The sequence below is a fragment of the Corylus avellana genome, chromosome ca3 (genome assembly GCF_901000735.1).
Source record: "Corylus avellana chromosome ca3, CavTom2PMs-1.0".
NCBI classification, from domain to species: domain Eukaryota; kingdom Viridiplantae; phylum Streptophyta; class Magnoliopsida; order Fagales; family Betulaceae; genus Corylus; species Corylus avellana.
Window position 1 is genome coordinate 39,552,996 of NC_081543.1, and position 14,588 is coordinate 39,567,583.

Consider the following 14,588-nt stretch of genomic DNA (forward strand, 5'->3'; position numbering starts at 1 on the left):
GTAGAAGAGAAGAGGCTACCTAAACCCAAACTGGCATGGAAAACTGTAAAATATCTGAGGACAAAGTCCGACAGCAAGTGACAGCTTGAGCACAAATAATGAATGTGCACACGATCAATTCACCAAGCTGCGGTTATTTATCCTATTTATTGAGGGGTGAAAGGTGGGCATCTCTCTCTCTCTCTCTCTCTATCACATGCATGGCATCTGCTTGTGGGGTTGCCCCCCTTTTTTCCATCTTGTTCTTTTAATGCTTCTCCAGCAACTCCAACAGGTGTGGGATCCATGTTTAAATCTCTGTTATTTATTACTCCATTTAGTATAAGGGTAAAAAAAAACAGAGAGAGAGAGAGAGAGAGAGAGAGAGAGAGGCGTACGATGGGGGCAGAAGGAACTTAGGAGCATGTCCCTTTCAACCACATTATCGGCTGCATAATTCCAACACTACTCTTTGGCCCTTCTCATTATTTCTTTACTTACTTCCTGTAGTACGCACTCGGCCTGCTTACCAACATTTGTCCCTTTCTTTTTGATGTTTCTTACATGATATATTGCTCTATGGCTTTTGGTTTTAAGGAGGGATTAGTAAAGTTCTATTTCTAAATCCAAAAATTTCCATGCCTTAATCATTCTTGCGTGCTAAAAGTCTTCTCAATTAAAAGGCAATTTTAGAAGCAAGGAAGTTCTAGTTAATCTAGGATATTTAAATTTTATGACTATTAACAAATTGACATTTCTATCCATATTTTATGGAAATGAATGTAATGTGATAAATATTATGTAAACTGTTACGTCAATTTGTCAATATGGTAAATACCTTTACAGTTTTATTCTTTGCAATATGTTCATTTATATTTAGATAAGTTATACTCCATTGGATAACACCTCTTAGCATTCCAATAGTCAATAATTGTAATTATTAATTAAGCTGGTTAGGATAATTTTGTAGAATGAATCCTTTTAACAAACAAAAGATTTGAAGATTTATTGTTCAAATTACTAAAAAAAGGTTGGGAAACATGATAATAACCAATCTACCCTTCCCTCCTAAATCCTAATGAATTGCAGTGGAAGTCAAACCACCCCTATCCATACTTCACTTCAACGAAACAAAGACTCTTCTCATCTTTTCCTTCTCTCCCCTTATCCTACTCCTACTCGTCTCTTCCGTCGCCTTAACGTACGCACCACACCGTTAAGAATGAGCTTTTCTTCTTTGAAAGATAAAAAAAAGTTCAAAAGTATGATCCATGTGCATTCTGAGCTAATGAGCTATCATCTATCATCTATCTTGTCATAACAAAAGATGATGTACCAACGTGTACGTGCTTCGAGGTACATCTTCACAGATCATGTGCAAACCAAATTAATTATTCTTTCATTAATTTAGGTGCTTCTAATTTTATTAATTTTCCACGTAACCTTTAAAAAGAAAATCATTTGCATCCATCCATAAATAACGATTAAGGGGGAGTGGAATTAATGGAGCTTTTTTTTTTTTTTTGAGAGAGAAAAGATTATTAATTAAATATTAAGATGATAGTTGACCTGATTTGATGTGGGAAGTTCCGAAAACCAAAGCAAATGTCGGAAATATCGAAGACTACAAAAAGAAAAAACAATTAATTAAATAAAGATGAAATTCCCAATGGTCCCTGCTTTTTTCTCTCTGACCAAATTCCCCACTCCCACTGTTTCTTTCTTTCTTTAATCACTCTTTAATAAGTGGCAGGAACCAGGGGAGAAGAGATATTATTTATTACCGTACGTACATTCTCTCCCCTCTCGACGGTAAAACCCGAAATAAGGGTGACAGTGAGAGTCAGAGAATCACGGGGTTTCCTTGCTTTTCCTTGGTTCAAAAAAGAGTTACTGCAGGGGTTCGAAACACTCAAAAGAAGAAAAAGAAACCTCCAACCCAAATCCATCCTCTTCTTCTACTATATATATATATATATATAATCTACAATACACATGTTGTCTTCTTTTTTGAGGTGGCTATCGACAGTGCCGACACAACACTAATTCTATATACATATATACAAATAATAATATGCTACACCACAACCACAACCACAACGACAACCACAAGCATGCACTTAAAAAAACAAAAAGAGACACCCCACCCCCACTCTAAAAGTCTAAATAGGAACAGAGACGAAGACGGAGACGAAATGAAAGTGACTAGAAACTGCATGCAAATTTAAATAGCTATTCTGCCGATGATGTGTCACTCTCGATCTCTTGTCCTTTTGAAACAGACTTTTCTAGCGATGGAGCCTCACCTCAGCCTCCGCTACTATTCTCTTCTTTCTTCTTTCTTCTCCTCTCTGCCTCTCCCTTTCCATGTTTAGTCGCTTTGCTTTTCAGTTTTCTTGGACCTCGTGTGCCCTTCTACACTCTACATTCCCCCTACTGATCACTACTCTACCGCTCTCAATCTCTTCTCACTTGCAATCAACGGTTTAGAAAAAATGTTATTTATGAAAATTTGAGTAAATTAATTAATTAAGTGTAGCTATTGCTTTCATTAATATTATGTTTTAATTTCTGGAGCATATATTAAAGCAGCTTAATTACTTTATCGCTTTTTTTTTCGTACATGGCCATCTTAATTTTGACCCCTCGCGCGGTTGCAACTTAGCCAAAGTTTGGCCTATATATTATAATTACCCACTTTATACGCTATATACGGTACGGTGTCCACATAATACGTCGTCATTGACTAAAACGTGAAGTGGATCCACCGCTAATGGTTTACTTTTATGCACTGTATAGGATGACTACTTCCACTTTCCACAGTGAGAGATTCATATTTGACAATTTCCTAGTTTGACAATCATTTTGGAGATAAGGCAAGCATCTTTCTTTTTTAGGTTTTTCTTAATTTGGTGGTTGACATGAGAATGAGAAGCTAGTCGTTTTTAATGTAAATATATATATTATGGTTTTTCTCTAGAAGCATTTCATGGCAAACAGCAACGATATTGGCAATTGCCAGTTATCATCCACGTGTATTTTTAGCTTGAAACGCGTCAAGCTGTAATTCCTTTTCCGTGTCAACCACTTCTTATTAAGTAAAATTATGATTAGATAGACTTAATGAACAACATCTCACTCAAATGTCACCTTCCTTACGTTTTCTTGCGTGTTATGATGGGACCCCCACATTTATCAATTTCTTTAATTGCTTTTATTCTTAAGTTTTTCCCAAACCGACACAAAAAAAAAAAAAAAAAAAAAAAGTTCTCTAAGTACTCTTAAACATTTGGTAAATTAGATAAAACATACACTCAATTGGAAGGATGAATTATAAAAGTACTTAAAATTAATGAATACAAATTATCCTTGCAAATCAAATATAAAAGAAAATAAATGTTAAAAAGAATGATATATATATATATACACTTGGGTGTTAGGTTTGTCATGCATTGCGTACCTTAATGTTACGTGATGGACAGAGTGGTTGGTCTATGCCTACTAACAAACTACCAAACTACCAACTAACTCCCTAGATATGTCCATGTTTTTTTCAACACAAAATGTTACTTCCGCTCATGCTACCTAGCTCCAACGCCAACCACAAAAGTGAGAGTGGTCAGACAACCTATTCTGGCGGCAGCGTGGGAGTAAAGAGGAGAATTATGAAAGGGGATATGAATGTTCAACAACTTATTGTACATGTCATTAAAAATTTGAGTAATAAATCTAAGAAAACCTTTATTCAATTCACTCATGAACTACTCAACATTTATTCAAGACTTAATTAATTAGTGGTGACACAATTATTGATTTTGGTTGTAAAATATTTAGTCAAATCTAAATTTAGAGAGGACTCAAGAGAGAGATATGATAGGCAATCTTGAGCCAATGACCAGTCTAATGGGTTAAGCTACATATGCTGTCAAAAATGGGTAGTAACTAATAGCCTAAATCCTAATAGGGCTAGCCTACTCCTTTCTGCTCTGCCGGTGCATCATCTCAACCATCATCCCGTATTTCCTCCGGGCCTGCACCGAACTAGTAATCATTCCTCCTTTTAACCACCACTTTCTTCTTCGCTTTTTTAGTTTCAAGAGCAATTTATAAGTTCCAATGACGTTTGAAATATAGATTTTAAAGAAGAGGGTGTTTTAGCTTTGTTGAATTTCAATTAGAATTGAAACATTCAAATAAATATCTTTATTTGAATGTTTAGCTTTGTTTCGATTCGAATTGAAATTTAAAAGAGCACTAATTATTTCTTATAAATATTTCACAAAGTTGATGTGATATATTCTAACGGTTTTTGAATAAGTGATTGTTAAAAAAGTTGGTGGATATTGTTAGGTCAATCTTATGAAATATTTGTAAAATTTTTGTTAGTTAATATGGTATCAGAATAAATATTTTAAATTTGAACATTATTGCGTGGCACAAAATATATATATATATATATGGTTATAAAAAATCATATTTTCAAATTCCACCTTTTTTTTTTTTTTTTAAAAAAAATTTAATTGCAATGACAAATACAAAGTGGCCTTAAAAAAAAAAATTGGTGGCTTGGTGGTTAAGAATAAAGAGCAGTAGGACTAGGAGGAACATAAAATGCGGGAATTTGGTACTTTGCGAAATAGAGGGTAAAGTCACAATTGGTCCAATTTATGAGTAGAAAGTTTAGGAGTAAAATTTAAAGCAGAAAATGACACGTAACCCAAATTCTTAATAAGCGACGCAAAGTGGCGTGGGGGGCGCTGGAACCTTCTTTCTTCTCCACAACATCGTTTGGGAGAGAGAGAGAAAGTGAAACCCAAACAACCTATCATATAAATCAATTAATTACAAGAGAAAAAGAGAGAGAGAGAGAGAATATTTAGCGAAAATCAGATCTCTCTTTGTTTCCTTCGAGCTCACAGAACTCTACCGTCTTTTTTTTTTTTTTTCTTTTTTCTCGAGAAAATTCCTTTATTTTCCCGGAGAGCTTATGCGACTCTGAAGTGCTGGTGAATTTCGAATATTTTCCCCTGAGATTCTCCGGCTCTTGAAAAACGGTCTTATAGCTCCTCTAGAGTCTAGGAGCTTGCGATCTCCATTTATCCGATTGTAGTTTTCTTTGACGGTGCGTTTTCACAGTTTTTATTTATTTATTTATTTTTAATCTGTGGTCCAAGTAAAGGATGCGTGCGGTGCTCTGTCTCTACGCCGAGTTTAATGTGAGATCTAAGGCGTTGTTTTTAATCTGCATTGATGAGATTTAATGCGTTTTGAAGTTTGTGGAGAACGTTACTATAAATGTGATCGGTGATTGTTGCCATTAATGCTTAATTTTTTTTTTTTTTTCAATTCTTTTAACGGCGTCACTGTGTTGCATCAGTTTCAGAGCTATTGTCAGCGAGTCTTTTTTATTTCATTTTTTGCTGAATTTTGAGACTTTGAGTTGCTTTATGAGGTTTCAGCTAAAATTTAGCTGCTCTCCTTCTGAATCTTTTGGAAATTTGGTGTATTTTGGTTTTTTATTATTTCGTCGGTGAATAAGGAAGTGAAAAACCATGAAAGGCGGTGAATTGAATATCTGATTGGAATTTTATTTTATTTCTTTTTGGGATTTTGTCGAGGTAGATCTATTGGATTTTCAGGATTTATAGGAGTAGTGTTGAAAGTTAAAGAATTTATTTGGTTTGCTCGAAAGTGATGAGAAGAAGTGAAAATTCTGGCTTTTCTTGTGAAAAGGTTTAATTTTTCGGAGAATTTGGAGTAAAATAATTGTAGGTTTACAGGAAAATGCAATTTTTTTTTTATGTATTCGGAGACACAGGGAAAGTACCACATCACAAGAAAGTTGCTTCCTTCCTTCCATCTTCTAGTCGTTTTCTTATCGACAACCAAAAGCATTTGTTGATTTGCCATTTAGGTACTTTGGATGTGTAGAGATATTTCGATATGGGGATTTGCGTTAATAGAAGAAAGTTCGTCACCAACAATTATTTCTCCTACTGAATTAGGAACTTAGTCTTTTATATATATAATTTTGATGCTATGCTTTGTCATTTACGTGCAACATATTTGGTATCTTGCATTTGGAATTTGGGATGCTTAGTTGCTGCCTTCTGTTCTTGACAGTGTAGAGCTGCATCAATGCCCGTGAGCTAGAGCTGCATCAATGCCCGTGAGCTTGCTGTGGGTTTCTCTGAATCCTCTGAAGACTAAGCTTGAAACTCTTCCCTTTGCTGTGGTCTGAAATGTCAGGTATGCTTGCTAGTTAGTTTCTAGGACACACATGCCTTGTGCTTTTGCTTGCTAATTTTGATGGCTTTTTATGATGGTTGATTAGTTGGAAAAATGAAGAGTAAAGATGATTAAAGCTTTAGAATAATGTGTAGTGGTGGATAAGTGGATATACAAGTGCTGTTTTGACTACTAATCTTTAATTTTCCTATTGAAGGCCAAGAAGGACTGGGGTTTCACGATGAAAATAGGGAGAGAAAATCAGATTTTGAGAATTCTGAAGATGAGAGACGGCGATCAAAAATTGGGAACCTCAAGAAGAAGGCAATAAGTGCTTCAAATAAATTCACCCATTCTCTTAAGAAAAGAGGGAAAAGGAAAATCGATTACAGGGTTCCGCAAGTTGCAATCGAGGATGTGCGGGATGCAAAGGAGGAGAGTGCTGTCTGTGAATTGCGTCAAAAACTCGTTGACAGGGATTTGTTGCCTCCCAGGCATGACGACTATCATACTTTGTTGAGGTTAGTTGTATCTTTCAATGTATAATGTGCTACATGAGTATACTGGCTGCTTTGGTTGGCTGGTTTCACCTTTTACATGAATAAACTGAGTTGTAATCCTTTTTTTTTTTTTTTAATCTTTGGCAGGTTTTTGAAAGCTAGGGACTTTAACATCGAAAAAACAATCCCGATGTGGGAAGAAATGCTCAATTGGAGAAAAGAATATGGAACTGACACCATTATGGAGGTAGTGATATTAAATTATGACACCAGCCATATAAGTCTCAGTTGATTCGTTCTACAGAATGCTTTAGGGAGGAACTTTTTCTGTCTTTTTCTCAATCTAAGCATAATATAAGGGTGTTAGAAACTTGTAACTAAATTTTTCGGTAATGTCATAACTTGGTGGCAAAAGAAAAAGGATAAGAACTTGGGAAAATGATATAGTTGCATCTGAGTTTTACTAGGCCATACTATGTCGCAACTGCATTATGCTCACTATGTACATCCTGTCTGATGCTAACCCTGTATTCTGCTAATTAATGAAGGATTTTGAATTTCAAGAGCTGGAAGAAGTCTTACAGTATTATCCCCAAGGGTACCATGGAGTTGACAAGGAAGGCAGGCCAGTTTACATCGAGAGGCTTGGGAAAGCTCATCCAAGTAGGCTCATGCGCATCACCACGATAGATCGCTACTTAAAGTACCATGTACAAGAGTTTGAAAGGGCTTTACAGGAGAAATTTCCTGCTTGTTCAATTGCAGCAAAAAGGCGGATCTGTTCGACAACAACGATACTGGATGTCCAGGGCTTGGTATGTTGACTTCTACGTGGGAATGCCTTTGTCAAATTGAATTTGGTCTGTCATGGAGAAAATTTATCAAATTTTTGCTAACTGAGGGAGATCGGTGCTGTTTCCTGTTGTGCATGTACTTTAAAGAGTTCAGTCAGGTTTAACATCCATATTTTGTGCTTTGTACACCTGTCACCTGTATCATAATTTGGGTGCACTAGGTCACACTTTCAATAAACAGGGACGAGAATAAAAGACTCGTTATATGCTTGTTGATAGGAACTTCAAAATATTTTCTTCTACTAATAGCCGATTGTTTGTATAACTTACATAGTGCTTCTCTGCATAATTTTAACTGGCAATTGACAATTATGTTAAATACAGGGCATTAAGAATTTCACCCGGACTGCTGCAAATCTCTTGGCTGCCATGACAAAAATTGACAACAGTTACTACCCCGAGGTACTGGAGTCTCCCTAATGATATCTTATTTTCCAATAATGTATTGGTGTGTAATTATTACCATAAATCTACAGACTTTACATCGAATGTACATTGTCAATGCTGGTCCGGGCTTCAAAAAGATGCTTTGGCCTGCTGCACAGAAATTTCTTGATGCAAAGACTATTGCAAAGATACAGGTAATGGGGATATAGTTAGGACTACCTTATTGTATTTCTCATGCAGCCTCAACTGACTTTATATTGATCTTCTTAAATTGAAGGTTCTGGAACCCAAATCGTTGTCTAAACTACTGGAAGTCATAGATTCAAAGTAATCTTTCATCTGTTCATTCTGTCTCATTTAAAAGTTAGTATCTGTTAAATAGTTGCTTAGACACTTTTCCTTTCAGTCAGTTGCCAGACTTCTTGGGTGGTTCATGTACTTGTTCCACAGAAGGAGGGTGCCTTAGATCTAACAAAGGCCCATGGAATAATCCTGACATAATGAAGGCAAGCTTTTTCTTGCAATATATATATATATATATATATATATATATATATATATATATATATTTTTTTTTTCATTATGTGATATATTATCGTTTGCGGCCTGATTTATGTTGAGTCCATAGTCCATGCCTATGAAATCTTTTTTAGGAATGAAATTTCTATTGACTTTGGCTCCCCATGTTTAGATCGTACATCATGTGGAAGCAAAATTTGTGAGGCAAATTACCAGAGTTTCTATGGACCAGGAGAAATTTGACGCTTATACTAAGATACGTCCACTGAAGGCAAGTCTTAGTTTCATTGGCAGAAGTATGATGTTGCATTATTAGTATATCTTGCTCCTATATAGCTCATTCTCTTTTTCTTCTTCTTCTAAATCCAGGGAAGATTTAGTGATACATCAACAGCAGAGTCAGGGTCAGATATTGATGATCCTTGTTCTACATCAGGACGGCAGAGCTCCACAGTTCCTCGTTTGGACCCAGTTCATGAAGAAGTGAGTTTTAAAACCAGTGGCTCACGTTGATTGTGTTGATTATTATTTATCTAATGTGTGTGTGTTCTACTATTGATATGCAGGTCAAGGCATCAGATCCAATTGCCTACTACAGTTGTGATGATAATTTTTCTCTGGTTGAGAAGGCTGTGAGAAGTGATCAAGTTGAGGGACATTCTGAGGATCGACCCCTTAGAATTGATGAAATGGATAATGCTCCTCGTGAGGGAACATCAAGTTTGGAAGGTACTTGTTAATGTAATTTATGTTGGTCCTTGTTAATATAATCTATTATGACAATCATTTCTTTTCTTCTCTAGGATATGTTAACAACATATTGTTTGTGGCTAGGAATCCGTGCCTCTTTGAGGACTGCAAGCGTTTAAAATCTTTTTTTTTGAGTTCGCTCTTTGATTGGGCTATAATCTATGTTCCTAATTTCTCCTCTTCCAATAGTTAGCTTTTCAAGTTTGAGACACCTTTAGGGTGGTTGTTAATCTTGTATACTTTTAATGTATGAGGGTTTTGCTATATGTATATGTATATATATATATATATATATATATATATATTAAATAAATTATTATTCATTCTGTTTTTTGGTGGCTTTTTCACCAAAATATAAAAGATTGTTTGTGGTTCATTCGGTAATTTAGGAATATTTTTGAAAAGATTATTGATAGACGTGACAATTGCTAATATAGGTTATTACCATATATTTGCTTAGCGTTTGATTATTATCCCTCTTGTTCTTAAACTGCCGTCTCTTGTCAGGCACTCCAGTAAAGCGTTGGTTCAACAATGTTAAGGAAATCGTTGAGAAAAGTGATTTTCAATATGTTGCAAGAGCACTGATATCCTTCTTCGTCAGACTGGTTGCATTTTTCCGTACTCTACGATATGAATTCCGGAGAAGGCAGAATAATGTTTATCCATCTAATTCACTGGAAAACAACATTAATGACCATTCAGCAGCTGTTGAAGCTGTGAGTGAAGAAGATCGAATTGGTCCATGCATACAGCGTCTTGATAGACTGGAAAAGGTATTTGAGGAACTTAACAGCAAACCTGTTGGAATTCCTTTGGAAAAGGAACGGATGATTATGGAATCTTTGCACAGGATCAAGTCTGTTGAGGCCGACCTTGAACAAACAAAGAAAGTATGTTTTGTTCTACAGAGGTTTAGTCATGTGGAATTGAGATTTTGATGAACTGATGGTGATGTATTCCAATTCATCTTATTGTTTCAGGTACTACATTCAACAGCTGCGAGGCAACTAGAGATTGGTGAGTTGCTAGAGAAATTACACGAGTCTAAATGCCATGTAAGTATCAGGGTTAAATTTTGTTACTAAATTGGCTTCCATCATATTCCCATGAGCTGAGTTTATAACTTGTGAGTATCCTTGATGCAGCGACGAAGACTGTTCTGTTAAATACCTGGAAGATTGACCGTAATAGAACAGAACAAAGTTACGTGTGCATGCCGCCATTTCGGGGGCATTGTTGGTAGCGGGACATACTTGGTAGAGGCGCCGGGAAGAAATCTTTTGTCTTTTTTAATCTCGTTGTCTCTCCTATGGTGAGTAGCGAGCACTTGACATAATTTACAGTCGAGCTGTATGGGTTATTCACCATCGGCTTTGGAACAATGTAGAGAAGAAAAAGTTGATGAAATATTTATCTTACAGCATTTTTTTTTTCTTCCAATTATTTCCTCTAAACTGAATACACTGATGCCTTTACGAGGAGGCAAAGCAGTGTCACGGGGATAACCTAAATAGCACCTTTAAACGTGCCTCCAATGCCACCAAATAAATATAAATATCAAGTGGGATTGGACTTTTGTACTTGTTCAATTATGTATTTAAACGTGCCTCCAATGCCATGTATGTGTTTGTTAAAATGCTATAGAGAAACAAAAAGAAGAAGCATTAACAAGTAACGGGGCTTAGATTTTCATATGGTAATCCGGTACAATGAGAGCTATTGATTGCATATGCAATGGGTATAGTTCGTGTAAAAGAGTTCGGGTGCTTGAACTTTTATATGAGCATGGTGGGGTCAGGTGCCCTTTTATTATATTTCATTTAAATTCTGATTTTTTTTTTTTTTTTTTTTTAACCGTCCTAATAGAATGCTAACAACTAATGTAACAAGATTGTTGACTTTAGATCTTTATTTGGACATGTGGCTTACATCTGACATAAAATTGTTGACATTGTAGTTTTTGGTACAATATTAGCCCAGAGAAATGGGTCGGGGCATACATGTTGATGTGCTGGTTAGTTTTGTTTATATAATAGATAAAGGAGAGTACAATTGAGCTTGATAAAGAGTTTTGGTCTGATTTTAGTTCACAATCTAATGTTATTTATGTAGTATATGTAATCATGTTTGGCAAAAACTAATTTTTTGCATTTATTTTCCTTCTTAAAACATTATTTAAAAGGCAACTATTGTACGCGTTTATGTAGTATAGCTTTCAGATCTCATATTGTAGGAGGCTAGATAGAAGATAAAGAAGAACACAAAAACCAAATACTATACCAAAAATCCTCCTAAAATATGATTTAAAAAACTTAAAACAAGAGGCTAACACAGTAGAAAAAGGGAAAAAAATTAAAAAAAAAAAAAAAAAAAACATAAACTAACGAGTAATGTTACATATATTTTCATTTTCTAATTATTTTTATATATCTTTTAAAATTATTATATTTTTATATATCTTTTAAAATTATTATTAGATTTGAAATGAATTATTATTTAATAATAGTTTAAAAAAAATTATATAATTGTGAAAATATAAAAAATGAATAGTGTGAAGCATTTTCTGTGAACAAAAATGGAATACATGAAAAATCTCAAAATTGAGAAGGTTACACGTAGAAGAGAGAGAAAGCGAAAGTTGTTTGTGTATGGAGAATCTGGTTGGGGAATGCTGACGGGGTCATCTTTCCTGCTGTCACCCACTTCAGTCATACGCGTTTCCCTCTGTCTTTTAGTTGTTTATGTTTTAATTAATACTAATTTTTTTGTTAAATAATAGAATAAGAAAAGTAACCAACTACTTTTGTAGGCATACTGCATACAATTCCCATCGGTCGCATTTTGTTTTTAATGGTAGTTTAATCAGCTGTAAATCACACTTTATAAAGTGAGAATTATTAGTTCAAATTCTTTTTTCTCTTTTTTCTTATATGAATATGTAAAAAAGAAAATGTCAGTAACATTTTATATCATTTTTAAAAGAAGATTGTTTTAAGTGTTCGTTTAGTGGCATGATAGTAAAAATTATAATTATGATTAGATAAAATTATAAAAAAAAGTAAATATAATTTTTGACTGTAATTTCTATTATCATGCTAGTGAGTGAGGACTCAAGAACATATGTAATATTGTTCTTACAATTTACTAAAATCATCTATAAAATCTAGTCTTACTTAAAAAAATTAATCAACTTAAAATTAGAAGTAATTAAAGTTATTAATAAAAATGATAAACACTGTGCAGTGAAATAAAGTTTGCAGTAATTATGAATGATTGAATGTGGTAATAATCTGCCGCTGTGTATAAGCTTTTCGCTCTACTCATGAGGCTCATATATATTTCTGTCATTGTCTATAATCTATATAATCTATGTGAGTTACTGAGGAAAGCGTTCAAAGCTTTATTTTCTCTGGAAAAATAAAGAAATAGAAGGAATAGAAGAGTTAGCTCTTCCATTAACATCTCTCTCTCTCTCACGCCCAAAGAAGACCCAAGAAATATGGAGTGGAATCGCTGTTTATGTGTCAGCTCTGCAATTATCTTGTCCTTCCTTTTGATGGGTTTCTCTGTTTCTTCTTCTTCTCCATCCACTTTCATTTCAGGTGCTATTAGTTTTCCCTAATCTCTGTCTTTCTGTGAATATGTGGTTCTTTATATATCTCCTTTTTTTATTTTTTTAATTTCTGTGTGTATATAATTGCAGATAGCATCTTTGGATCTCATGCATCTTCTGGCAGGAACCTTCTTCAAGCTAGAAAAGGTGTTAATCTTCACCGCTGATTTCTTTCTTTTGGATCAGAAATTTTTCTGGGTTTGACTTACTATGCATTATTGCTGTGAGTGTGAGATCTGATAGCTCAAAGTTTCAAACTTTGGTTTTATGCCCATTGTTTCAAGTTTTCAATTAGGTCTAGTTGGATGATAAAGATGCATCAAATCTGTTATATTGTGTGGCGTGCTAGCTGATTTATTTCTAGAGGCTTATGGATTTGCATTTTCAGGCATTGCCCTTTGTAACCATTACTACTAATTTTTGCCTTTCAGATTCCCTTCCTAATATTATTACCCTTTTTTTTTTTTTTTTTGGTTTTGAGGATTTTCTTTTCTGTTATTAGTTAAAAGCATTACGGAAATGGTATTGAGAAATTAATTGAATTAAAGCCTAGCGACTAAGGTTTTTACTTTGGGCATGATTATACTGAGTTTAATTAATTAGTCATATCTCTGATCCATTCAGGCCATATGGCCATGGGTTGTCTATATACGTACCCATATGATGATAGAATAGCCAACTGGTTTCTGATGTGCATATATCTAATTCCTCTATAGCCTGTTTAAATTCTGCAAAGAGCCCTTGCTTTGTTACTTGATGAGAGGTGCCGGATTTGATGGAGAACATTGCTAAGGAAGTTCATTTGTTTGCAATCTTTTGAATGTTTTTGTTTTCTCTTCTCAAACCAGAAACATTTACAAATAACTCAAACACAAAACACTTTTTCAAACCAAAAAAAAACCTCCATAACACATTAACAGGCAATGCTCTTTTAAAGCATTATTACTACATCGCTCTACCCAATATATATCCAAAAGGTTTCTAATGATATTTTGCGGTTAATGTTATTATCTGCAGCTTGCACAGTGAACTTCGAGTTCTTAAATTACACAATCATCACAAGCAAATGCAAAGGACCCCAGTACCTAGCTGTGCCCTGCTGTGCAGCATTTTTGGAATTTGCGTGCCCTTATGCCGATGTTTTAAATGATTTAACAAACGATTGTGCTTCAACCATGTTCAGCTACATCAACCTCTATGGAAGATACCCAGCTGGCCTTTTTGCCAGCGAGTGCAGGGGCGGGAAGGAGGGTCTTGAATGCCCTGCAATACCACCGTCAGTGTCAGCCAGCGACAATTCAAGTGGGATTCAGATTGGGATTCAGATCAAGTCCTACCCATACCCACTGCTAATGCTCACAGCTGCCTCCTTGCTGTTGTTGTTTAAGTCTTTATGAATCATCAAAAAAGTCAATTTTCCTACCTTTTCCCAATCATTAATATATATATATATATATATATATTTTTTACCTTGTGAAAGTCTAAATTTTTTTCTCACATTAGTTTCTAGGCCATGTTTTCCTTTGTATCACCAAGGTATACTCAAATTGATTTGTGTATCAATTTTTAATTTGCTGCCCACAAGTGGTGGTTGGGGGTTGTTAGGACCATGTTGTATCTTTGATTCTTGAGTGTATGTGCTACATAATTTAATTAAGGGGCTCCAAATTCCACTTATATACTCCTTGACAGATGAACTTGTAAATCTCCACTGTATCAAAGTAAAAAAAAGTAGCCATCACGGTGCAGCATAGT

The 14,588-nt window shown here is 34.8% G+C and overlaps 2 protein-coding genes across 4 annotated transcripts; both read left to right on the plus strand.

The window, feature by feature from the left end:
- Window positions 1-4,847: 4,847 nt before the first annotated feature.
- On the plus strand, window positions 4,848-10,822 carry LOC132174843 (phosphatidylinositol/phosphatidylcholine transfer protein SFH13-like). 3 transcript variants are annotated; one of them, XM_059586541.1, is made up of 15 exons: window positions 4,848-5,101; window positions 6,103-6,228; window positions 6,425-6,728; window positions 6,855-6,954; window positions 7,256-7,522; window positions 7,886-7,963; window positions 8,038-8,142; window positions 8,226-8,275; window positions 8,355-8,454; window positions 8,640-8,738; window positions 8,837-8,950; window positions 9,034-9,196; window positions 9,725-10,110; window positions 10,201-10,275; window positions 10,366-10,822. In XM_059586541.1, the coding sequence occupies exons 2-15, from the start codon at window positions 6,222-6,224 to the stop codon at window positions 10,384-10,386; spliced, it is 1,869 nt and encodes a 622-aa protein (XP_059442524.1). In that variant the 5' UTR covers window positions 4,848-5,101; window positions 6,103-6,221; the 3' UTR covers window positions 10,387-10,822. The 3 variants fall into 3 exon arrangements, with proteins under 3 accessions (XP_059442524.1, XP_059442526.1, XP_059442525.1); XM_059586543.1 differs by having other exon boundaries at window positions 6,108-6,228; XM_059586542.1 differs by lacking the exon at window positions 4,848-5,101 and adding an exon at window positions 5,394-5,893.
- A 1,747-nt stretch (window positions 10,823-12,569) lies between these two features.
- LOC132175308 (GPI-anchored protein LLG1) lies at window positions 12,570-14,530 on the plus strand. The gene is made up of 3 exons (XM_059587202.1): window positions 12,570-12,822; window positions 12,924-12,980; window positions 13,851-14,530. The coding sequence occupies exons 1-3, from the start codon at window positions 12,720-12,722 to the stop codon at window positions 14,228-14,230; spliced, it is 540 nt and encodes a 179-aa protein (XP_059443185.1). The 5' UTR covers window positions 12,570-12,719; the 3' UTR covers window positions 14,231-14,530.
- The last annotated feature ends 58 nt before the right edge of the window (window positions 14,531-14,588 follow it).

Bases quoted from the DNA above. Each gene is read 5' to 3' on its own strand.
- LOC132174843 (XM_059586541.1), top strand. The intron at 8,739-8,836 runs GCAAGTCTTAGT...TTCTAAATCCAG, and splicing joins CTAAGATACGTCCACTGAAG to GGAAGATTTAGTGATACATC. The intron at 8,951-9,033 runs GTGAGTTTTAAA...ATTGATATGCAG, and splicing joins TGGACCCAGTTCATGAAGAA to GTCAAGGCATCAGATCCAAT.
- LOC132175308 (XM_059587202.1), top strand. From the start codon at position 12,720: ATGGAGTGGAATCGCTGTTTATGTGTCAGCTCTGCAATTATCTTGTCC. The intron at 12,823-12,923 runs GTGCTATTAGTT...ATATAATTGCAG, and splicing joins TCCATCCACTTTCATTTCAG to ATAGCATCTTTGGATCTCAT. The intron at 12,981-13,850 runs GTGTTAATCTTC...TATTATCTGCAG, and splicing joins CCTTCTTCAAGCTAGAAAAG to CTTGCACAGTGAACTTCGAG.